The 26,204-nt window shown below is 45.0% G+C and overlaps 1 protein-coding gene across 2 annotated transcripts in view; it reads left to right on the top strand.

The window, feature by feature from the left end:
- LEMD1 (LEM domain containing 1) overlaps window positions 1–25,777 on the top strand; it is a 59,975-nt gene extending 34,198 nt beyond the window's left edge. For both annotated transcript variants that reach the window (XM_070591772.1, XM_008543325.2), the window contains exons 2-6: window positions 1,178–1,305; window positions 1,859–1,981; window positions 4,646–4,716; window positions 24,245–24,321; window positions 25,206–25,777. In XM_070591772.1, coding sequence (XP_070447873.1) covers window positions 1,224–1,305; window positions 1,859–1,981; window positions 4,646–4,716; window positions 24,245–24,321; window positions 25,206–25,404 — 552 coding nt within the window. In that variant the 5' untranslated portion in view covers window positions 1,178–1,223 and the 3' untranslated portion in view covers window positions 25,405–25,777. The remainder of the gene's footprint in view (window positions 1–1,177; window positions 1,306–1,858; window positions 1,982–4,645; window positions 4,717–24,244; window positions 24,322–25,205) is intronic.
- Window positions 25,778–26,204: the final 427 nt, after the last annotated feature.

Raw genomic sequence — 26,204 nt, 5'->3', positions numbered from 1 at the left:
TCCTTTTCCTCTCTAACATCAGGTTGTTTACCGGTGGCCTAAAAGTGTTCATCTTTCCAAACACGCAGAAAGAAGGAAACTTACATTCACCAAGCACCTACTGTGTGCCAGAAGGTGCTCTGGTCGAAGTATAGCTTTAAAGTGGAGAGCCTGTTAAGCTAGTTTTCTCCAACAACGGTGTTATACGTGACAATTCACAGCTTCTTGCAGCTTGTATACAGTGTTCTTCCTAATTGGACGTTGACTGATCACCAATAAAGGGAAAGTCATTACTTAAAATTGGTCCAGACCCTCCTATGCTGGGTAACTGTCTTGGAGTCGTTTTCCCTGCAATATTAAAAAAACCTGGCAACGTGATAGAAATGAGGGACAATAAATAAACTCCTAAATTAAAAATCTCTGTTAAAAGGTTTGACAGACGGGTCTGTCTTTTTCAGGATTTGGTGAAGCAGGGGGAGGGGTCAGTGCTGGGGTATGAGGGGGTCAACTCAATGAGACTGAGTGGGCGTGACGCTGCGCGGGGTTGGAGAGCCGTATCCTCGGGACTCGCGGAAATCTATAGAAATCAATTTGTGTGCCAGAGAATGAATAGCTGACTTTTTTCAAATGCCAATTCAGCAATTACAAAGTCTGCTGGCGGTTAATTAAAAACTACCATCTCGTTATGTTCAGAGTGAAATTATGAGTGTAGAAACTACCGCTGTCTGCAGTCACCGAGCGCTCTGCGCTCCCCGTACTCTCATCAGAAGGAGGGCCGGATAAATAACTTTTATTTAACTCACTGAAAGATCTCTCTCAGCTCTTTCATATTTAATTAATTTCTTATCTTCCCAGAGCTTGAGTCTTACTCAGAGTTCCTAAGCAGTAATGGAAATATTCGTTCGTTTTGCACAGAGGATTTTTCTCACATTAGTTGCGTAGAAAAGTTAGAAATAATTGAACCCCAAGGACACTGGGGATAGTGACACCCATACGAAGCTTTGCATTGAGGCAACTAAATTCGGAAGAGATTTATAGCAGAAAACAGCAGAAAATGGTGATTTTTACTTCCTTGCCTGTGTACCTGCAACACTGCGGAGATGGGGTTGTGAACACTTTTGGGGACTGGTAAAGTTTTCGTTCTTAGTTGTAAGGCTGTCTTAATGAATTTAACGTTTAATGTTTTCCTGTTTCAAAGATCCCTACTGGAAATCTGTCAGAAAAGAGACCAAACGTCTGTCACCATGGTGGATGTGAAATGTCTGAGCGACTGTGAATTGCGGGCTGAACTCGATAAGCTTGGGTTTTCACCTGGCCCAATACTACGTATGTATACATCTGACGCTGGCGACTGGCCAATTTAAAGTTATTTACGGTGGAAGGAACACATGCGATAAAAACCATTAAACAGAGATAGGAAACCAAGAAAACAGAAAACCGTAGAAAGAGAAGAAGCAGTGGAACACCCAGATCCTGCTTACAGATTAGTCAGTACGGTGCCGGAGAGAAGGGAGTGGTTTGTCCCAACAGTGAAAAAACCTGTTTGTTTGGTTTTTCTCATTTCTAGTACGTGCACTCTGTTAGCTATTTACGTACTTATGGTGCATATTCCCCTCGATAGGATGTACAGCTTGATCAGCCTTGTTCTCAGGTGTCTCCAGTGCCTGACTCACCGGCTAATCCAGAGGCCTCTCCTGAAGTGTGTGTGGAAGGAAAGGAGTGTGTTGAGTGGCTGTGGGGTCCACCTTATTGCAAAAGCCATAATTAAGCAATGATGTCAGGTACAAGAATGAGGGTCTGAGTTGTGAAGTACCTTGAACCCAGTGAGATCACACACACAACCAGAACCATTTAATCTTTTCTCCACGTTCTTCTTCAGCTTCCACCAGAAAAGCGTATGAGAAAAAGTTAGTGCAACTGTTGGTCTCAACTCCCTGTGTGTCACCTGTGATGAATGGACCCAGAGAGCTGGACAGAGCCTGGGATCGCGATGGCAGTGAAGGTACCATCAGGAGCTGTACAGCTAGATAGCAACTTTGCACTTATTAAGACCTGTCCAGCACGACAGGTTTAGATGGTAGGCAGCTATAGATAGTATGCAGGTGATCTGTGCAATATGCACATGGCCTGTTTGCACACAGAGCCTGGAAAATAGGCCCCTGGCTGCAAAAGGAATCTGTAACTCCATATCTATATTCATGCCAGTGCCTCAATTGGGCAGAAAGTGGAGGGAAGGACTAGTCAATCTGCAAGTCTTCTTACTAGCCAGAGCCAAATCTGTGTTTGATTTCCAATACCAGACATTCCTGTGGGTAATTTCTGGGTCTCCTTTGAGGTCTCAACCTCTGCTTTGCCTCAATCAATAAATGTGACAATTATTTTCTCTGGATTAAATGACTTCACGTCCATTAAGAAGGATGAAGCAGATTGTACCTCCTTGGCCTCCTGCTATGCCTGCTGCTCTCCTGACTCAATGGGAGCTGGCCACAGCTGGTCCTCCAGGTCCCAGGGTGTGGGGGCAGGGCTCTCCGGATCCATGGGCTTCCCTTACAGTGGCTCCCGCCCCAGGTGCACCACTCCCCAGTAGGGGCATCTGGCTTGGGCTCTGAGAGGGCGGGCTTCAAGATTCCCACAATACATTCCAAAGCTCTTTCATTCACTATTTATTAGGAGTCCTCTATGAGTCACAGGAAAATAACAGAACTATCATTTATTGAAGGCCACCAAAGCATTTCTGGCCTAATGAGCGTCATCTCACTTAACCGTCATAACACTTAGCTTAAGTTCAGAGAGGCCAAGTGACATCATCTAGCTAGGAAGCGGCCTCAGACGATAAGCATCCATTAGAAGGTGGCATGAAGAGCAGGACCCATCTATCTTCATCACACAACATGTGCAGATCTTAGGACAGCATCAGGCACAGAGCAGGAATTCAGTATGTGGTTGTTGAATGAAAGTGACAGAAGTGACATTTGCGCCCAGGTCTGGCTCTGATAATTGTGCTCTTTCTGACCGCATACCCTACACTTTTCTCACAATTTCTACTATGAGGATAAACATTACATTTTTGACCATGTTTGATCTACAAAAAATGGCAGTTTCATATAGTTCAAATCAATAGTTCAACAAACAAGAGAAGTGCCCGGGGCCCTCTGAAAAATCCCCTGCAATGCCTGGTATTGGAGGTGGCACAGGTGCTGAGAGCTTTCCCCAGGAGTCTGGCATGGCTGGCCTCGTTTGGAGAGGGCAGCAGGGTTTGGCAATGGACCTCACTGGCACCTGGGCAGGACAGTCAGCATGGGGGTGCCTCAGGGCAAGTGGCTGCCCCAGACCCTTTCTGGATGTGGGATGTGTCAGAGTCCTGGCCCAGAGCTGGGGCTGCCTCTGTTTCCTGCCCTGGAAAGGAGCCGAAGCGACCAGCCAAGCCCTCCAATGCAATGTGGTGCCAGGCTTGAAGGTTCTGGAGAGGAAGGCCTGTGCACTCACCACTCATGGCCGCCCAGGACTGCGGGTCAATGCCACAAAGCCAAGCTGCCGTGGTCTCAGGCCGAGCTGTCCTGGTCCTCAGCTTGCAACCTCCACAGAGGGACATTTGTGCCAGGGCCAGGAGAAAATCAGTCCCTCGGTGGGCACGCTGTGCCCTTGCTTTACACTGTCAACCTGACACCAGCCAGCTGTGGGCAGTCAGGTCAGAGGTGGGAGCTCTGTTCAGTCCTACCCTTGTAATGCGGTTCTGCAGTGTCGACAGCTGGTGTCGCTACAATAGACAGCCTCTCCAGGTCGGGTCTGAATCAGACTTTTGAACTCGCTCGTTAAAGGAGCCTCAGAGACCCAGGTGCCATTAGAATGGAGGGGTTGATGTGGAGCTGATGGGTCCTGTGGGGATTCAGCCGTGGGCATTTCACAGAAACCCCTCATCCTGGTGTGGGGAGTGGGGGCGGGGCAGGGGGGCCAGTTCCAGACCTGAGCTGAGTGCTAGGTCATCCAAGAAATGAGTGGATTTGGTTTTCCTCATTTTCCTCTTGGTTTTGGCACTGGGTAGACATAGCTTTAATGACCTAACCTCTTTTCAAGTTTCCCAGTATTCTGACTTGGAGAGCTCATTTAAAAGCTCCTCCGTTAAAAGCTCTGCTGAATGGGCCGCAGCACACAATTGCTCCGAGCCCATCAGAATGCTTCTCCACAGGCTGAAGGCCAGGGCTGAGCAGCAGTGCCTTCAGCGGTGGCTGATGGTCTGGCCTTTCAGCACGGGTCTGGCTTCCCTCCCCTGGGTGCTTCTTCGGACACAGAAGGAGAGAATCCTCCCACCCTAGCTTGACAGTCAGGGATGCACAAGGCTTCAAGCTGGTTCAGACGGGCAATGACGAGACTAAAGACAGCTGCCCACATGTGCAGCCAGCTTGGGCTCTGCAATGTGTTTCTCCCAGAGGCATAGAAATATGCCGGTCAGGAGCCCGCCCCCTGTTCCCAGGGGAAGGGCCGGAGTGCGTTCCACGAAAGCCCCTGCAGAAGCACTCATTTCCCTCAGGAGGGCAAAGCGAATGTTCTCCTCTCACAAATCCTCCAGCCCGATGACTGAGAGAGCTCAGCCCGTGATTGGTGTTTCTTCCCTTTGCTAGCTCGCAGGTTCTCATGGCCTGTTTTCCTTTTGTTTCCCACGATCCAGAGCTTAATGCCACTGTCATTTTGAAAGGAAATATCATACTCTCATCAGAAAAAGACAAGGGACCCAAAAAAGTATGTACAGTTCTAATGCATGAATACTTTTACACATGTATAATATAGGAAATAGCACTGTTCGTGTGTGTTAAGAAAGGAAAGAGCAAGTCACTACATTCTGTTATAGAGGTAAAGTCTTAATTTAAAGACGCTCCTTTTAGTGCAGGTTTCTGTTTTGTGAAACTATTTCCATGTTCTAGGACAGGACCCAGAGTAACAGGGTCCCCCTACCCCACCCTGCATTCCCTCCCAGCTGCCATCCCCTCTGTCCTTTCACCATCGTCGTCTGCATTCGCAGTGGGCCTTGAGCAGAGTTCTGGACCCCTGGAGCACAGAGTAAGTGTGGCTCCCTGTTCCCTTCTCGTCCCCACACGCTGAGATCTGGCTTCCACCTGCACCACCACGTTGAGGCACTCGGCCAAGTGTGTGATGCAGCAGGTTTGAGGGTGAGGCCTCGCTGGTTGACAGTCCCTGCCCTTCCACTTGCCAGTTGTGTGACAGGGAAGTCACTTAGATCCTACCCTCCTGGGGCTGTGTAATGGTGGTACTACTTCGTAGGGTGAGTGTGAAGTGAGGGGTGGGTAAAGCTCTTGGCACAGAACATGGCACATGATTCTTTCACATAATGATGAACTCCGAGACGTTGACTCTAGCCACTTGTTCTGCCTTCTGACGTCTGTCCTCTTTATTTAGAGACACCTGCCTCCTTAGATTTCAGCAGCTTTGCGCTCCCTAGGTTCTTGGTTCTGCACCTTTGACTGTTTCCACTCGACTCTGTCTTTTGGGCCCTAAATGTTCCTCGTGCCTGAGATCCCTGTCTTCAGCCTCTCTCTCCTGCGGCGCCTCAAGCACTTACCTCCTCTGTGTCGTGACTCCACGACACCCTCTCTCCTGCCGCACAGGCCTGCATTTCCACCTGCCTCCTGAGAGCTCCTGTTTTCCTCCTCCTTCCCTCCTTCCTGTATGCATCCAGCAAATGTCATCTGTAATAACGAACACTTCATAGATTATACATATAGGTATCTACGCTTCTCCCTGCGGCTACCTCCAGCACCTCACACTCAGGATATCCAGGACTAAGCTCACTGCCGCTCACCCCAAACCTGTTTTGGTGGCCTCTGTTTATCTTGGTGGTTCCACCACCTTCGCGTTGTCCAGGCTCAAACTCTCAGCTATCTTGGAACACCCACTCCCCATAGCTGCTCACCTGTGAACAGTTGCCAAGTCGTATGGATTTGAATTTTGATTCTTAAAAATCTATGCCTCTTTTCTCTTCCCACTGCTGCTGTCCTCGCTTGCACCCCTTTATTATTATTAGTTTTGGTTTTAGTTTGCACGGTTGCAGTGTCCTCCTAGCTGGTCTCTGCCTCCACCCTTCCTCCTTTCCAGCTCAGACACACAAGCAGAGATTCAATCGTGCCATTCATTTGCCTGGAAACTTTCAAACTTACTCTACGCCACGAGGAGACTCCAATATCTCTGTGACTTTCTCTCTCTCGTCATGCAGCCCAGACCATGCTTACCTTGTTTCTTCAACTCTCACCTTTCTTCTCACATGCCTCCGCCTTAACTGTTCTTCACCCCAGGAATCCTTCTCATTCCCATCCCATTTTCCTTCTAGTTAAAATCCTGTGATGCATAAGGAATGTCTCAAAGGCCACTCCTCCGCGCCCCTTTAAAATTGCCCCTTATCCCCTTTAGTAGCCGTCACAGGGTCTTGCACATGGTAGGAGCCCAAAGCTCAGCTCATCGAATCTTCTAAATAACTCTAGTCACAAACAGGTTAGTTTGCGAATACGGTGTCATATTTAAACCACTTGCTGAGTTTAAATAAATGAAAAGAAAACCCCAAGTAAACAACACTGCAGTGTGCTGTAGCTTTAGCTTCCCGTTTAAACATAATTCAAATTTGATGAAGTAATTGTGATATCTTATCAAATTTTCTGAAAGGATTTTTTAAATCTTCCAAATGGCTCATCAAAGGAATCCTTTCTGTTCAGGAGATCTCGTTTCTGTAGAAAACCTTTTTGTATAGTTCCTGCAAAAGACCTTTAAAGGGGAAAAAGCAACCCGAGTATTTAAAATGCATCAGGTGGGACCAATGCCCTTCAGTCTTCGCTTTACGTAAACCTGAAATAAAACCACATAAATATTTTGAACTGGCAATAGAATTAAGTAGAAAGTTTGTGATGGCATAAAATGTTTTGATCTGAGGGATTTATGTAAGCCATTTTGATTCTCAGAAGGGCCTCGAGACATCTGTTCAACCTTAAATCCGAAAGTAAATGTAAACACCCCTTTAAATTTCCAGGTAAAAGGTGATAGAAAGCCCGTTTACTGAGTCAGTTGTCATGATGTAAGAGCGGTGGTCTGCAGCTGATGGCCCTCTGAGCACCTAGAAGGGGTATGCGTTTCTTGGAAACACCAATGAGCACGTATTCTCCTCTCCTCTCATGGTGGCAGGTTTCTGGGGGAACACAAACCACTTTGAGATTTGGATTATGCCAATTTCTGGACACTTTTTAATGCTGTCTGTGTGTTTGATTTGGTGATTATGACCCCTCAGAAAGCCAGGTTAATATTTTTTCACTTGGGGAATTTTTTCTCAGGTAGACTCTCCACACGGCTTCCGCTTCCGCTGATGGAGCAGGGAGTTGAGCCAGTGTGCCTAACTCAGCCTCTAAGCCCCTTCTACCAAAGAGGGACAAGGGGATTTGGGGGCTGTCGGGAGGCAAAACATTCCACAACGTCAGGCTGCATGGACTCAGGTGGGTTTTTTTGGGTTGTTATTGTTGTTGTTTTTAATTGTTTTATTGAGGTCATAATGGTTTATAACATTGTGTGATTTCAGGTGTACATTATTATATATCAGTTTCTGTACAGACTGCATCATGCTCACCACCAATAGTCTAATTTTTACCCATCACCGTACATATGTGCCCCTTTACCCCTTTCACCCACACCTCAACCCCCTCCCCCTCTGGTAACCACTAATCTGGTCTCTTTGTCCATGTGTTTGTTTATCTTCCACATATGCGTGAGATCGTGTTGTGTTTGTCTTTCTCTGTCTAGCTTATTTTGCTTACTATCACACCCTCACAGTCCATCCACATTGTTGCAAATGGAATGATTTTGTCTTTTTCTCTATGGCTGAGTAGTATTCCATTGTATATATACACCACATCTTCTTTATCCATTCATCAGTGGATGGGCTCTTGGGTTGCTTCCGTGTCTTGGCCACTGTGAATAGTGCTGCAGTGAACATAGGGGTACGTATGTTACTTTGAATTGCTGATTTCAAGTTCTTTGGATAAATATCCAGTAGTGGGATAGCTGGATCATATGGTATTTCTATTTTTCTTTTTTGAGAAATCCCCATTCTGTTTCCCATAGTGGCTGCACCAGTTTGCATTCCCACCAGCAGTATATGAGGGTTCCCTTTTCTCCACATCCTCTCCAACATTTGTTACTTTTTGTCTTGGTAGTTATAGCCATTCTGACAAGTATAAGGTGAGATCTCATTGTAGTTTGGATTTGCATTTCCCTGATGATTAGTTTTACTGAACATCTTTTCATGTGCCTGTTGGCTATCTGTATATCTTCTCTGGAAAAATGTCTGTCATGAAGTGAGGTTTGAGTAGGGCGACCATATAATTTATCACTCTGATACTGAACCTCTCCATCTCAAGTTCACGTGCCCGATGTGCAATAAACCATGCACAAACCAATCACTGAGACATCTGTGCTTGGAAATGAAGAAAGGTTTATTCCAATTGGCCAAAACAAGAAGGCAGGAGGATAGGTTCTCTCAAATCTGCCTTAACAAAAGAAGAAAGCAGGGGGTTTTATAGCACTAAGGGGCTTGGGAGGAGGAGTTTTGGAGAAACAAAAGGGAAATCTATGTTTCTTTCACTCCAGATAAAATTCTTGAGCAATCAGACTTCTGGTTAACAGCAACTGGGGGCTGGTTATCTGGTGATCATAACTTCCTTGAAGGCCTTCTTTTTCTTCTACAAAACAAGCTCATAAATCCTTGTGACCCTTGAGTCACCCCTCAAATTAAACAAGAAAGCAGCAAATTAACAAGATTAACTTCTTTCTATGTGTGTCTTGGGAACAAGGTTGAAGGGTAATCGTGTTCTTATTGAATATTTAGCCCTCAGGTACCTAGCTTCGACTTCAGACAGGATGCTTTTGAGAATGAAAGGCAACACTAACCAGAGGGATACTGGAATAACAGGAGTGAAATAGGACTGTCCTGGCAAATCAAGGCATGTGGTCACCCTGGGTGTGGGAGTGGTCCAAAGGCTGAAGCGTTTGCACATGCACACCCATCTGCAGAGGGCACTGCATCCAACACCCCGAGGGCAGCTGGCGCTGGGAAGGGTGTGCTTCTGAGCGCTCCTGGCTCCATCTGGGCGTTTCCTTATTCTCTCCCAAATACAGTATGCTCTTTCCTGCCAGAATCTCAGTTCATTCTGTTCTCCCAGCCTGGAATGCTCTCTTCTCATCTTGTCACCTATCCTACACATTCTACTAGGAGTTTCTCAAAATGCGTCCTGTGGGTCTGCGCATAGGAAGCTGCGTTTTCAATTAGGCCCTACTCCCACCTTCTGCCCAAGAGCTTTTGCTCCAGCTTGTAAAATTTTGATGGCAAAACATATATCTTCAAATCCTCTGCATTCAGTTCAATGCCAGGCCTATGGGGAGAGAAGAGGGGGGTTACTCAGTGTCTGTGGGCTGAACCGAATGGAGCCTTTATCCTGTATTGATGCTGATCACCTCTCTTTCTCTGACTTCTTATTCTGAACCGTCTCTTTTGTCTCTTAGACATATCTTAATGAATTCTCTTGAGAGACAGTGCTTATGTCATAATGAATTGATGGCCACGCAGAGAATGGTTACAACAGAGCTTCTGCCCTGGGTCTCAGCTCATAAGTTAACAAGTATTTATCGAATACAAGGCATTGTGCTGGACCTTCTTGAGGAAGGAAAACAGGTGCAGACGGAGGCATAGTTCCTGTCCTGAAGAAACTTAAAAATGAGCTCTGGAAATGAAGAAAATGTGACTTGAAAATATGGACTCTAGAGCCAGACTCCCTGGGTCCAGGTCCCAGCTCTGCCACTGACGTGGACAATACACTGACCTCTCTCGGTCTTGGTTTCTTCATCTTTAAATAAGGATGATTAGTCTAGTTTTGTGATGATTAAGTTAAAATATGTAAAACAGAGCAGAGAGTAGTGATGGCACAGAATAAGAGCTATATAAGTACAAATAAAAACTATTAGTATCAACATTATTATATAAAAAGCGTGATATTTAATTATCTGCAATACAAACCAATATACTTAGTGCAAAGTAATATAATGGAAACTGAGTCTTTCGCACTGAACCCCTAAGTGCTACAGAATCTGATTTATCAGAGAGCCTACAGAAATATTTATATAATTAAATGTATACAAGTAATTAAAAGATATAATTAAATGTATATAATTAATTAAAATATATAATTAAAGATTGTGCTCTGTAAGTGCTGTGTGTTGAATGAGGCAGACCAAGCTTTAAAAAGTCATATGCGCCCTCCCAGTATGGAGGACTCTTTCTTGTCAATCTTGTGCTTAAATCCTTCCCCTGCCTCTTTAAACATTAAAAAAATAATTTATTTTGAAACAATTTCAAATTAGGGAAAGTTGCAAGAGTAGTACAAAGAATTCCCATGTCCCCTTTGCCCAGCTTATCCAGTTACTACCTTTTACCACATTTGCTGTGTGTGTGTGTTTTTGTGTGCGCGCTCTGCCATCGTGTCTTTCTGAGCCATCTGAGAGCAAACTGTGGACATGAAGCCCCTCAGCTCTCCAGCACGTGCTCTGCCCACCCCGAAGGACGCCTTCCTACAGAGTCACCACAGAACGCTCCAAATGAGGAAATTCACATGCATTCAATGCTGCCATCCAGTGTTCAGACCCCATTCAAATTCCCCACTGTCCCAACAACGACTTTCTGCTTCCTAGTCCACGCCCAGTCCAGGAACACACGGTGCCGTCAGTTGTCGGGTCTCTTCAGTCTCCTTCAAGCTTGACAGCAGCGTCTCAGTCTTTCTCTGTCACTCACGCCCCGACCCTTGTGAAGAGTACACACAAGGGTCTCTTCACAGTCTACAGAAGTCTCGCATTCTGTAGGGTGAGTTTCTGTCTGCTCTTTCCTTTTGACTATTTGTAGAGGCCATGTGCTCTGGGCGGGAACTTCTCAGAGATGAAGCCGTGCTCTTCTCAGGGCATCACACCCGGGAAAGTGTCATCTTGTTCCCTGCTGGTAGTGTTAACCTTAATCACCTGGAAAACCTGGTGTCTGTCAGGTCTCTTCATGAAACCGTCATTTTCCCCTTTGTAACTGAACAGTATGTTGTGGGGAATATTCTGAAAGGACACCAACAGAGTGTTCCTCATCAAACCTCCTCCGTTAGCCCAGCCTAGTGGATGACGCCCGAATCGCTTCCATTGTGATGACGGCCCACAGAGACTTTCTGTTTCTGTCGTTCCTTCTACATTTATTAGTCGCTAGTCTCCTGTAAGGAAGACCCTCCCTTCTCCCCCATTTATTTGTTCATTGGTTTGTTTCTTCATTCATTCATTCATATCAGTGTGGACTCATTGACTTTCTAATTCATTGGGTTGTATCCATCGATATTATTTGTCAAATTTTCCCAGATTTGGCCAGTGGGATGGATACTGTGTCATTTTGACATGTCCTCATCATTCCTTGAGCTCTTTCTTAATTTCCGGCACAAGAAGATGTTTCAGACCCGCCTTGTCTTCTGCCGCTGGAGCCCTGGCTCCTTGTGTTGCAGGATGGTGTTTAGAAACCAAGATCCAGATCTTCAGTGAGCTCGTTGCTAGTGGGGAGTCCTTGCTTCTTGGCCCCTCAGTGGACAGACAGAAAATAAATGTATGCATATGTATACTCATGCACATGTACATCTATAACTTTTTAGATCTCTGTATAAATTTAGAAACCATGAGTTCATATTGATCTCCAGTTACAATCCAAGGTTTCAGTGTTCTCTCTAACCTCTCCCCTTTCTAAGTTTGTAACTCACTTCTCTGAGTAACCTGGCTTCCATTATCCTCCATATATTTACATTTTTGTTCAATTTTCTAATTTTCTCAGTGTCACCAATGTCCTAACAGCTGCCTCCTCCCCTGCATAACCGCCATCACCACCTCCTCGGCCGCTGGGCATGCCAACAGCTCCACGCAACCCTCTCCTGACCGTCTCTCTTCCCTGGACACAGGCCACACTGAAGCCTCCGTGCCGCCCCTTCCCCTGCCACTCCCCTTCTCCAAACGCCAGGCACCCCATCACCCCTCTCCATATACACAGCCCCCCACTCCATTTTTTGGCCTCTAGGCACATCGACACTGCCCTGCTTCCAGTGCAGGGCCCACTGACACCCTGGGGAAGGAAAAGGAAGGGAAGGAAAAAGCTCTGTGTCTCTCTTTTGCTTCCAAGTCTTGGGTCTGCTTCAATGTCTTTGTGCCAGAACTTTAATAGGGTTTTTACTCTCTGTGTCTCAATTGCTATTGTTGCTGATAAGACGCCTTGTAGGCCTATAATTAGCATGTGCAGGGCCTACCCCAAATGCTGCAGTCAGAGGACCCGACGTACCAGGGGGCATATATATTAAAGGACAACCATTAAGTGTTCTTTGAGTTGTGTATAAAGGTTTTAGGAGATCTGATGTTCAACATCTCTATAATAGTTTCTTACTTAATTGAAAAACATCCTTATTCTCAATAGCAGTTGTATATTCCGCTTGGGTCAAAGTGAAGAGTAAATTACATATTCTATAACTACTTAATAAGCCCTTTCTTCCTACCTTTGACACGCGCTAATGGGAGCTAAATGCCATCTTCACAAGGAATGTAATTTAACATTCTTCCTGTAAAAATACTGACCTCCTGGTAGATATGCTTAAACATGCTTAATGATCAATGTGTCTCCATCTTATTGACTACATGTTGATTCTTTCTGTGTAATAGCACCCAGTTTTTGAAATACAAGAGCAGCAGGAAGAGATAAAAACTCTGATTACAATGATTCTAAGATGATAATAAAGGTAAACATTTATTTTCATAAAACTGAATTATGATCAGTAGTGTTCTTTTTTTATAGGAAAAATATTAATTTGTTTAGAAAACTCAGCTTCCCTTTCCCTTTCATCTCGAATATAACCATACTGACTTTAGCTAATTTATAATTTGCACTATGAGTATGGATTAATATCCATTCTGGGGAGAGGAGTTTCCTATTGTACCCGCTATATGAGCACCCTTGAGTTATTTTAATCTCTTCGAACTTGGTTTTGTGAGCACCAGGCCCCACTCATCACAATTCCTGAGTCCAGACACGATTTATTATAATTGTGGATTACAGACTTTCCCATCTGAAAGGCTTCTTGCAGGAGGCTATTTGGGTCATCTTACAGATGCTGAAGAGGCAGAGAGCGGGTGTGGCTTGCCCAAGACCACGCAGAGAGTTAGAAGGAAACTTGGACGTGGAATTCCAGTCTCCTATTTCCATTCTATTGCCCTTTCCGTTCTATCGGCTGCCCAAGGGGGACAACAAGCAGGCGCCTGCGCAGTGAAACGGCTCCCCCAGGGGCTCTCTCCAGGTACCTCAGAGGGACGCGGGACATCCGTTCACCCTCAAGGCAAAGGCTTTCTTTCCAAAAACTGCTTTGCAATGAGAGTCCATAGGAGGCACTTTTTGGTGACCTTTCCGTTCACATATTAAAGCCACGGTACAGAAATCAGCACAGTTAAAATGGGCTGACATGCACACACATGGGGACCTGGAGTTTGTCCAAGAGGGCAGAAAAAAATTCAAACTTGAAAACTTTTTTTGACGTTTTATTAGAACACATCTTATGCATCTAAAAAGGTATAAAAAAGGGCTGGCCCCATGGCCCAGTGGTTAAGTTCCCGCCCTCCACTTCAGCAGCCCAGGGTTTCCTCAGTTGGGATCCTGGGCATGGATATTGCACTGCTCATCAAGCCATGCTGAGGTGGCGTCCCACATAGCACAACCAGAGGGACCTACAACTATGTACTGGGGGGCTTTGGGGAGAAGAAGAAGAAAGAAAAAAAAAGAAGAAGATTGGCAACAGGGGCCAATCTTTTTTTTTTTTTTTTTTTTTAAAAGGTATAAAAAGTTATATAATGAGCAGTTAGATTCCCACCCTAGAGATTTAAAAAATGAATCATTGCTAATTCAGTTGAAGACCCCAACATGTTCCTCCTTGATCATACGCCCCTTCCTTCCGTTCCCCCAAGGTAACTGCTAGCCTGAAGTTTCTGCTTTTCATCCTTTTCCTTTTCTTTATAGTATCCACAAATTTTAGTTTCTCATGATTTTTATTTTATTTTAATGATATTGTAGTGTAAGTATTCTTCTGTAACTTCCCTCTGTCATTCAGCATTATATTGTGGGCTTCACCCAATATTTGTACTGGGTGAAGTTCATTCATTTTCACTGCTATATAGAGTTTTTGTGAAACTATATTTATCCATTCCTTATTTATTGGACATTTGGATTGCTTCCAAGTTTTTCTAATACGAGCAATGCTGCTACAAACCTTGTGGCACATGGCCCACTGTGTACAGTATGAGAAGTTTTTCTGATTGAATAAATACACCTAGGATATTTGGAAATGCTACGTGGCAGGATATTTCCCTCTTCAACTTAAGAGATCATGCTAAATCACTCTACAAAGTGACCACACCATTTTACGTTCCCACCAGCAGTATATTAAGAGCTCCATTGTTCTAAATCTTCAAAATGTGGTGCTGTCAGATTCAATGCAGTAGGTGTAGGATGGTATTTTACTGTAATTGTAATTTGTGTTTCTCTCATTACTAATAAGGTTGAGCATCTTCTCCCGTGCTCGCTGCTTGTTTGTGCTCTCATCCGTGAAATGCTTGTTCAGGTCTTTTGCCCATTTTTCTATTAGGTTGTTTGTCTCATTCTTGTTAATTTGTAGGAGCTCTTTATATATTTTGGATACTAATCCTTGGTCAGTGGTAAGTGTAGAATCTATCTTTTAGTAGTTTGGGCTTGTCTTTTTTTTAATTACTTTATTTTTTGCAGCAGTTTTAGGTTCACAGCAAAACTGGGAGGAAGGTACAGAGATTCCCCATCTACCCCTGCCCCCACACTTGCATAGCCTCTCCCGTCATTAATAGCCCCCACCAGGGGGCTTGTCTTTTCCTTCGGGTTTTTGTTCTTTTCTTAATTTCAAACTTACAGAAAGTTTCCAACAAAGAATTCCTGTAAGGCCTTCACCCAGATTTACCAATTTTTAAAATTTACCACATTCATTTTATAATTTTATCTATTATTTTTTCTTGAACTAAACTGTAGATATTATGATCATTTCCTTCTTCCCCAAAACTTCAGTATGTATTTCCTTAGACTAAAGACATAAGGATATTCACACTGCAATGAGAAGAGTTAGAAATTTTTTTATTGAGGTTAAATTCACATAACATAAATTTACTTTTTTTTTCTTCTTCTCCCCCAAAGCCCCCCCAGTACGCAGTTGCATATTCTAGTTGTGAGTGCCTCTGGTTGTGCTATGTGGGACGCCACCTCAGCATGGCCTGAGGAGCAGTGCTGTGTCTGTGCCCAGGATCTGAACTGGGGAAGCCCAGAGCCACCGAAGCAGAGCTTGCAACCCCAGCCACTCACCCACAGGGCTGGCCCCAAAATTTACTATTTTAAAGTGCACAATTCAATGGCACTTAGGACATTCAGAATGCTGTGAAACCACCACCTCTATCCAGTTTCAAAAGATTTTCATCTCTCCAAAATAAAACTCAGTACCCATTAAGCAGTTACTGCTCAGCCCCCTCCTGGCAACTGCCAATTTGCTTTCTGCTTCAGTGGATTTCCTTCTGGATATTTCACATGCATGGAATCATTCAGTGCCTGATGTTTTGTGACTGGCTTCTTTCACTTAGCATGAGGTTTCCAAGATTCATCCATGTTGTAGCATATGTCTGTATCAGCATGCCATTTCTTTTTACGACTGAATAATATTCCATTGTATGGATATACCATAATTTGTTTATTCACTCATCTGTTGATGGATGTTTGAATCGTTTCCACCTCTTGGATACTGGGAACAGTGCTACTATGAACATTCACGTACGAGTAGGTGAGCACCTGTTTTCAGCTCTTTTGGACTTATACCTAGGAGTGGAATGGATGGGCCATACGGTAATTCTATGTTTAACTTTTTTAGTAATGGCTAAACTGTTTTCCACTGGATGTAGCATTTTACATTCCCACTACCAATGTATGAGGGTTCCATTTCCTCCATATCCTTGTCAGCACTTTTATTCCACCTCACCTTTTTTTTAATAGCAATCCTGGTGGGTGTGAAGTGGTCTCTCATAGTAATTTTGATTTGCATCTCCCTAATGAGCCAGCCCTGGTGGTCTAGTGGTTAAGATTCCGAGGTTCATGGCCTGTGGCCCAGGTCCATTTCCTGGTGAGGGAACCACACCACCTGTCTGTAGGTTGTCATACTGTGGTGGCTGAGTGTTGCTGTGATGCCGAAAGCTCTGCCGCCAGGATTTCAGATCCCAGCAGAGTCCCCCATGGTGGACAAGTTTCAGCTTCAGCAGAGCTTCCAGACTAGGACAAACTAGGAAGAAAGAACTGGTCACCCACTTCCCAAACAATTGGCCGCGGAGACCCTGTGAATAGCAGTGGAGCGTTGTCCAGTAGAGTGCTGGAAGGAGAGAGGATGGTGCAAAAAGACCAGCCACGGTTCCACTTTGCGGTACACAGGGTCGCTGAGAGTTGGAATCGACTCGCCAGCACTAACAACAAATGGCTAATGATGTTGAGCATCTTTTCATGTGCCTGTTGGTCATTTGTACATCTTCTTTGGAGAAATGTCTGTTCAAGTCCTTTGCCCGTTTTTTAACTGGGTCATTTGTCTTTTCATTGTTGAGTTGTAAGAGTTCTTTATATATTCTGAATACTAGACTGTTATCAAATATATGATTTGCAATTTTTTCCCCCATTCTGTGGGCTGCATTTTCGCTCTCTTGATGAGTCCTTTGATGTGCAGAAGCTCTCAGAAATTTGACTATGATGTGTGTTGGCGTGGATTTTGCTGGATTTATCCTGTTTGGGTGCCTGATTATTGCGGGGCTGCTGGGGGGCTCCCACAGTAGCCTCTACTGACACTGCCCCAGTGTGGGGTCTGACACAGGGGAGTGGGAGTCCAGGCTTCCCATGCACGTTGGCTGGCGGGAGTTGGGTGGCTGTGTGGCTGGAGTAGGGCGGTTACTGTCAAAAGTCTCTGTCCCGCCAGGCTGCTCCTTCCCCTTCCTTGTTCTTCGGCTTTTCCAGGAGCTTTTTTGTCGGCACACATTGGTGTCTCCAGTTGCCAGCTTTTCCAGCTCTCAGTCTGGGATATGTGAGGTGAAAAGAAAACCCAGGGCACTCACCACATGTTGTTCCTCGGGTCCTGAGACCTCTAGCCCATCGGCATCCCTCCGCTTTCAGTCTTCTTATGTTTGCCTTACGTATAACGTCCAGGGTCTTGGCTATACTCAGCAGAAGAAACCGGGAGAAGTGCAGCTGTCCCCTCCTGCTCCCGATACCAGCTTTGAACAGTCTGTATTTCTCTTCTGATTTGCAAGCTTAGCTCTCGTCGTGTATCAAGTTTCCATACATACATGGGTGTTTTCAAATGTACTCAGGATTTGTTTTAATCAGGTATGGTAAGGTGACAGGCATGGAGACGGTTGCCTTTGAAAGAAGAGTTTACAAGAGGAATGGGCACGTCAGGCCGGGCAGGGCTGTATGGGGAAGCTCCAGGGTCAGGCAGGAGGCAGGAGTGAGAGGAAAGCACCAGGCACGCCTTCGTTGTGGTTTTCGCAGGAAGGAGTGGGTCAGGCAAGGTAAGCGTTTTAGGATTGGCTAGTTTGAATAATTTATGGCCCAGTGTCTGGCCCTGGGCTGACTTAGGGCAGAAGTATTGGTCGGGCATGTGAGAGTTAGACCAAGGAGGTGGTTGGGGTACGTCTGGCTTTGGATGGGTTGGTTTGCATAAGAAAGGCGTGCTTACAGGCAAGTTTGTACTGTCTCTAGGAATTAGCTAGCCCCGGGAGAGGCAGTCTCTCCAGGATCAGCAAGGTCCCCAAATGGGAAAGCATCATAAAACACAGAAAATAAAAGCCATGATTAATACAGTGGGATCTGTATTCTGATCAATATGTCTGGCCCGTGCTGATGGCAGAAGGTCTTAATTACCATAACAAGCCCCCTCCGCCTCGCTGTTGCTTTAAAATGGTGTCTCTATTGTTTGCTAGTCCCTTTGTTCTTCCATATAAATTTTGTAATAAGCTTATCAAGTTGCATGAAATATTCAGGTTGGAATTTTGGTTGGAACTTCATTGACTTTATAAATTAATTTGTAAAGAGCTGAATCTTCGTTGGGTCTTGCTGTTCGTGAACATGTTACATCTTTACATGTACTGAAATTTTCTTTAATGTCCTTCAGTAAAGTTTTATGATTTTCTCAATCTTTTGTTAGCTTCATTACTAGGTAAGACTTCCATTTTTGTTGCTTTGGGGAAGAGTGTCTTTTTCACATTATATTATAAATTGTTGCTAATGTATAGAAATACCGTTGACTTTTGTTTATGGATCTTGTAACAATGAACTTTTTGTAATCCTAATAATTTTTCTGCATATTCTTTTTAGTCAAGCTTCTATGCCTTTAGTTTCTTTTTGTTTCAATGTGCTGGCTCAAACTTCCTTATTACAATAGTAAATAAGAGTGATAATAGCGGGAATGCGTTCTTTGGTTCTGATTTTAAAGGAAATGCTTTTGGGGCCAGCCTGGTGGCGTAGTGGTTGGGTTTGCGCACTCTACTTCGGTGGCCCAGGGTTCGAGGGTTCAGATCCCAGGCACAGACCTATATACTGTTCGTCAAACCCTGCTGTGGCAGCATCCCACATGCAAAATAGAGGAAGACTGGCACAGGTATTGGCTCGGGGATGATCTTCCTCAAGCAAAAAGAGGAAGATTGGTGACAGATGTTAGCTCAGGGCCAATCTTCCTCACCAAAACAATAGAGGAAATGCTTTTAACATTTACCCTTTGAGTATGATTTGTGGTGTAGGTGTTGGAAGACACCTTTTATCACGTTAAGGAGGTTCCCATTCTATTCCTGGTTTGCTATAAGATTTTTTTTTTAAATCAGATCTGGAGATGATCATAAGTTTTTCAACCTTTCTTTTGTTAATGTGATACAGATTATTTTTAAAGGCTTTTCATTAACTCAAAGTCATTACTTAGGTTAAAAGAACACAATGTTTCAAATGAGCACTTTATTAAATCAAGGTTGAGGTAAAGGCAATGAAGCAAGAGTCTAAAATTATTGTAAGATCTTTCACTAACTTAATCATTTTAGTCAATAAAGCGGTTTGGGACTAACTCAATTTTAAAGAGCTCTAACTAAAGGTTTTTATCTGCCTGTGAGCAGGTCACAACTGTCAGTTTGCCAAATCATTTGTAAAAATGTCTGGTTCTACATATAGGCCTTTCAAAAAAATTGCATTAGTGAAGGAGAACGATTGGAAAACATAGCCCATTTCAGTTAGGAGAGAACTCCCCCCGCCCCCGCCCCCGCCCCGGCCCCGCCCCCGCCCCCGCCCCCGGCCCCAGGAGCAGCTCTGCTCGCTCACCCCCGGAGTCCGCCGGTTAGGAGCCCGGGAGAGTGAGAGGGGAGCGCGGGGAGCTGCACACACAGCACCCCTGCTTTGATTGCCTGTAACTGCAGGTGTCGGCCTGTGACATTTCTGGCTAGGTTTGGTCTACACTGTAAGGAACACAGCTTGTGGAAATGCGCACAAACTTGTCTTTCTTTGTGGACAAATATGAACGGCTTCAGTCAAGGGAGATCATTTTTCAAAAACCCAAATACATTTTTTGATGAGTAATGATTTAACGATAATGGAAAATGATTATTCTTTCTGGCTCTGGATAGTTAATATAGTACAGTATGACACAATAGCTCAGATACAATCCACTTTCAGATTTAACATGATATAGGTCAAGAGGCCAGAATTAGCACAAAGTAGTCTACCTGAAAATATGTTTTTTCTGGTGAGGAAGATTGTCGCTGAGTTAACATCTGTGCCAATTTTCCTCTGTTTTTTGTATGTGGGATGAGCATGGCTTGATGAGTGGTGTGTAGGTCGGTGCCCAGGATCCGAACCGATGAACCCCGGGCCGCTGAAGTGGAGCACGCAAATTTAACCACTACACCACTGAGCCAGTCCCTGGAAAAATCTTATTGAAAAGCCAATTCATCCAAAATGTTTAAGAGGAGATCTGATGGCTCCAAGTGTTACTTCCACAGACTTAATTAATGATTTGATAATTTATTAATTAATGAAAACAGGTTTTAGAAATATGTTTTGATATATTTTTAATGATGAGTTTCCCCAACAGAAATATTACAAAACAAAAAACATAGGCATTGGAGCCAGAATATCTGGGTTTACATTATAGCCTTTTACTAATTGTGAAACCTGGGGCAAATGGTTCAGCTCTATAAGCTTCTGATTCCTCGCCTATAAAATGGTGACAACAAAGGTTACCTCCTGGAGTTGTTAGAAAGATTAAGTGAATGGAGGCGTGTTGAGTGCCCAAGATAACAGACGTTCAGAGCACGGTACTTGTAATTGCCTTCTGGTAAAGCAGCACTGTCATTCTGCAGGACAACACATGGTTCCAAGCTACACCGCCTGGGTTGACTCCTAGCTCCACCACCTCGCCAGCCGTGCGTCCGTGGGCACGCTGCTTCAACTCCACGGCTCGGTTTCCTCATCTGTAAAATGGGCGTAATAAAAGTGCCTCCCTCATAGTGTGGTATTTAGAATTAAATGAGTTTATTTATGTAAAATGCTTAGAGGTGTGCCTGGCACCTAGGAAATACCATGTAACTGTTAGCTGTATTGTCGTGAGACAGCTGTGGTGTGTTGTATTGACATATCTCAGGATTGTTACATTTATGACTACAGCTGTGAGCGGTAGCATGCGGATGGGTGTAATTTTCTGACTTGAATGCCCAGAGTGAGCGAAGTGGGTGGAGAAGCAGACGAGGTCACGAATTCCCCGCTCTCAGCTGTGAATGCTTTGCAAAAACAGCCGTCCTTGCAGACTCCAGCTTTGGGTGTAGGGGGAAAGGAGCGAAGACGTCACATTTCCCCCGGCACCATTTCCCCTCGCTAAGCCGTCGCTTAAATGAACACCGGTATTTATTAGTTCCATTGTAAACGGTGTTTATAGTGAAAACCATATTATAATAGCGTTAAAGGAATTTGTTAAAGATGAAAATCAATCAACTACAAACATGCCACTTGAAGCAAAAACTGGTTTTGTTTTTCTGATTTTCCTCTGGTTCTCGTTTGTGTGTATCCAGCCTGTGTTCACACAGTGGCCATCACTATGGATATGCGATTTTAAACTCTGTTTACTGTGTTTAACGTTGATAGCCCTTTTTTTCATTATATAGTCTTTATAATTATTACGTTTATATGTTTATTGATCGCTGCCCAGTCAACTTGATAGGCCATCATTACTCCTTTTTGGAAAATCAAAATGTCTACCTTTACACACTGTAGGAGAACTCTACATATGAACGATAGCAAAGGAAATAAATTATAAAAGGAAAAGAAAGCAAAGACCTCAACCTCTTTGTGGCAGGGGTGGGGGCGGGAGGATTTGATTGCCTAAGAGCTGTGAAATCCTATAATTTGATTTTGCAACAGACTTCTACCCCAAATGCTTTATTTAACATATCTATTTTTAAATTGAAGAGAATTAAAAAGAAGTTGCATGTGATGGGTACACGGAGGTTCATTATCCTAATGTCTGCTTTTGTATATGTAAACTTTCTGTAATTAAAATGTTTTTAAAAAAGAACATGCTTGTGAAGGTTTTCCCAGCACTCTTGGACATAGTTTGAAGTGTCTCCTGGTGAGCAGGCCGCCACTAGCTCACGTGGCATCTTGGTGAGGATTTTTAAAGTCCCTCTTCCTCAAAAGCCCTTGCTGTTCTCCCCAGGGGAGTTGTGGTCTGTGCATCCACAGCGTCCACACGGGGACTGTGCTCCCTCAGAGGTGGTGCTCTTGTGCCAGGCACAGCTTCCCACAGTCTGCAGAGGCCCTGCTTGGGTGTCAGTAAACCGCTCTTGAGAACATCTTCTGTAAGAAGGTGGGGCGAGGAGTAGAGGGGAAGGAGTGGAGGCTGCAGCTGTTTCATCGTCGGTGGCCTGTCCTGGGAAGGGGGTGACGGGCAGTAATGATGGCACAGCAGGCCCTGCCCTCCCCACCCAACCTGGGCGGAGACCATCCACGTGTCACAACATGTCGTGTAGGGGGTGGTCCAGACTCACCAGAGTTGTAGGCTCTGTGGGGCGTCCTGAAAACGGTGCTAAGACCAGGCTCTCCTTCTCTCGGTGACTCAGTGACTCACAGGAATGCCATGTGCCCCCTCTCCTGGCCCACCCTCCACCACGCCCTAGTCCATCTATCTTGGTATTGCTGTCAGAATGTGTCCTTTTGGCTTTCCTTCTGGTTCTTGTTCTGTCTTGATGCTGGTCCTCCTTTCCCTGACTGAGGCGAGTCCCATCATCCTCTCATGTGTTTGGGAACCCTCCAGTTCCCGATTCCCTTGTCTGCAGCCCGCTGTACCAGGAGGCCTCTGGCAGCACAGCAGGTGTCAGAGACTCCTCTGAGGTTCTGGGGTCCTGGGCCCCTAGAAGGGGGGCAGAAATTGAGTGACCAATGACCCCAAGTGGTAGATATTGCAGCTTGATTAAAGAGAGTAGACGGCAGCTCTGTGAGATCCATCTGGTGGTCTGATAGGGAGAAGGACGTCGATGCAGAACACGCACGAAACAACCACGGTCAGTGGCGAGTTGCTTAGGACAGGATGGTATAGTGGTCCTTCCAGAAATCCTCACAGCTGGCATGGGGCCTGGCACTCAGCAGCACACTGCAAATGTTTGTTGAATGAATAAATAAAGCTTCAGGTCAATAAAGTAAAGTACAGAACGTGTACATTAGAGCTGAAGAAATATAGAATAGATGAGTGGTCTGAGTGGATAAGAATAACAAAGAAGACCTCTTGCAGGAGGGAAATTATTTTTGGAAACCGAAGGGTGGAGAGGAGTCTAGTGTAATGGTTCTAACACAAAGCTCCAGTCAGAGTACTGTGTGACCTTAGGCAAGTTATTTAACCCCTTCCTGTGCCTCAGACTTATCGTCTCCCAAATGGAGCAATGATAGCGCCTACCGGATGAGGGCAGGTGGTCTGGGAGGCCTCAGTGAGTTAATAAACTCAGTAAATGGTGCGTCATCATCATCTGACACAATGTCTTCACGTTCCTGGCACTTCCCAGCCCAGACACTGCAGACGTTTGAGGATGGTGAGGCCTGGATCTTCAATAGGGATGGACCAGCGAGGAAAAGCAACATATGAGGAAAGACAGCACACGGAATTAATGAGAATTGTCACTATCATAATCGTTATTACTAACAACTATCGAATGCTTTCTCGTGTGCCAAGAGATGCTTGAATCACTCTGCATGCAGTAAGTCAACTGATCTTTACAGCTCTGTTCCACGGGAGGAAACAAAAGTACAGAGAGCGACGCCTTTTCACATTGCTGAAAAATAACAACCTAAAGGGAATTTTTGGAAAAAGAAAACACGATTGCCCCTATTTCTATCCCTCTTACGGAATATTTTCATTTTCCTAAATTATTTTCTAGTCCTTGTTTATGGCCAACTTGTTTTTTTAAAATAACTTTATTCGTCGTATAAAAATGACACACGCTCGGGGCTGGCCCCGTGGCCGAGCGGTTAAGTTCGCGCGCTCCGCTGCAGGCGGCCCAGTGTTTCGTTGGTTCGAATCCTGGGCGCGGACATGACACTGCTCATCAAACCACGCTGAGGCAGCGTCCCACATGCCACAACTAGAAGGACCCACAACGAAGAGTATACAACTATGTACTGGGGGGCTTTGGGGAGAAAAAGGAAAAAATAAAATCTTTAAAAAAAAAAAATTTCCACTTCTTAAAAAAAAAAAAAAATGACACACGCTCATAAGAAAAGCTCCAAGCAATAAAAAAGTACAAATAAGAGCAAAATAGAGAGGCGATATTTAAGAACAGAATGCGCTGGTGTCATGTGACCCCCGTCGCTGGTGTGTCTGCTGTCACCTGTGAGTCACTGAAGTGAAGTATTTACCCCATGGAACTTGGAGGTTTTGGCTAATGATAGAATAAAGGCGAACTTAAAGTCTGTGTCATGAAAACCTAAGCTACCTGCTGCACCGAGAACTTCTATCACACTTCTGATGGCATGACTTTTTCTAGAATAAAGAATAAGGTCCTTTGTGCAAGACAGTAGAAACGATAATTCTTCTTGATATTTCCTTTTTGTTCTTAGAGACCTAAGGCTTCCACCACTAAATCGAAAGTCCCAGAGATCTCCTGCCTGGACGGCAAGCATTCCGAGAGAATAAGGTAAGCTTTGCTTAGCATGTGAGGCGATGTTATTGTCTTATGTAACTCCTGGGGAAAAAATTCATTATTTAGATTTTTGTAAAGGGTTTGAGTCTGAAAAGACTCTGTTGCGAAAGAAGAAAGATTTGTAACATCTCTTGAGTTCAAACCCAAAGGGGCCTCACGTGCTCTCTAGTTCACCACTTACATTTAGAGGTGAGGAAAGAGGCCAGAGAGTTGAGGGGGATGAACTGAGACGGGAACCCGGGTTTCTTGATGTGGAGTCATTTGGAGACATCCACTCCTATTTGTGTCTTGGAAAATGGGGAGAGAGGAGAAAAAACAAAAGAGCAGGTAGTTGAAATAAAAGCGCAAGACAGGCCATTTCATTGGTCAGAAAGTAAAGCCTTCTGGAAATTTCCCTAACTTCTGAGTAAACTTTGGCAGATTTCCTAGATTAGACTGGTGGAGACATACGGCTCTCTCTAAAAGATTTCAGAAAGCATCCTCTTGCCCTTTTAAACACAAAACAAGCAGAATTCAAAAGCATGTCCCATCTCCACCCTGTCAGGCAGTGTTCGCAGCCATGAAGACAGAAACCAGGGGGCCTTTGTACGGATGCCCCATCCGCTCACACGGGGCCCCAGTGGGGCCAGGGGATCTGTAAGTCCTGAGTCAGGCCTGGCAGCACTGAAGGATGTCACAGAGGTGGGTGGATTTAGAGCTCTCACATCCCCTGGGCACCTTGTTAATATCACCTGCTGAAATGAGCACAGGTTTTAAACGATAGAGAGCTGCGCCCTGAAGCCCCACCATGCTGGCTCCCGTGGGCCCCAAGGTCACACAATTTAAGGGGTGCTCACGTGGTAGCTGTACACAACCAGGAGCCACTAATGTTTTCACAGGTGTCCCGCAAGAGCATCGAACGCCACAGCCAGTGAATGGAATATCGCCAAGGAGAAGGCCTGCTGCCCAGGGACCAGGAGTGCCGGGAGCAGGAACCTGGAAAGTTTTCCGGTGGGCTTGAAGCTTGCAGTGTTTGGCATCTTCATCATCGTGATGTTTGTCTACATAACTGTGGAAAGGAAGCCGCTCTTTGGTTGAATGCTCTGGGAGCAGAGCAGTGAGCGGGAGCCTGAGCATTGATTGCTTCGGCAGAGGATGGAAAGATTGCTGTGAAGGGAGAGGCGCAGCCCACAGCCCGGTCGCCTTCCCTTGCACTGGGCTGCTCCCAGGTCTGCACCCAGGCTCGGCCAGGTGGAAGGAAGGAGGCGAGACCAGGCCCTTGAGTCAAAGACCCTGACAGCAAGGAGCTCCCTGTGTCATGTCAGCCATGATTAAAGGTGCCTCCATGTCTGAGGAGACTTCTAAGACTTGTAAAAGTTTTCTTTTTAACTATGTCGATAAGCCATAGATCACACTTTATTCACCCTTCAAGTTATGTAGTCAACTACGGGGAAGGCCACAACAGGTAATTAACAAAAAAAGAAATGTGTTTGGTTTGGCAAACACAAAGAAATATCCAACATCATCAGTAAGAAAGGAAAACAATTTAGGACAAGATAGCATTTTTGCCATTGAAAGTTAGCAAGGTTTGAAAAAAATTAAGTCCTGATGAGAGAGTGTGATGACCATGGCCGCTGGGACCGGGCAGAGCTGGGCAGGCACCTGGCCTCGTCTTCACTGGCTCTGTGAACTTGGTGAGTCAGCGGTCTTCCCCGAGCTTCAGTTTCAACTTCTGAAAACAAGGATAGAACAGACCTCTTAGGGTGATGAAGGATTTGAAGAAATAACGCAAATAAAGTACTTAGTGTGATCCGCACCAGACTGGTAGTAAGCCCTCAATAAATAATAAACGCTTAAGCAGTGTGACACGTTGGCACAATATTTCAGCTTCTGAGAGG

Source organism: Equus przewalskii, chromosome 23 (assembly GCF_037783145.1).
Source record: "Equus przewalskii isolate Varuska chromosome 23, EquPr2, whole genome shotgun sequence".
In the NCBI taxonomy this organism is placed as follows: Eukaryota; Metazoa; Chordata; class Mammalia; order Perissodactyla; family Equidae; genus Equus; species Equus przewalskii.
This window is presented reverse-complemented; position numbering and strand designations above follow the sequence as displayed.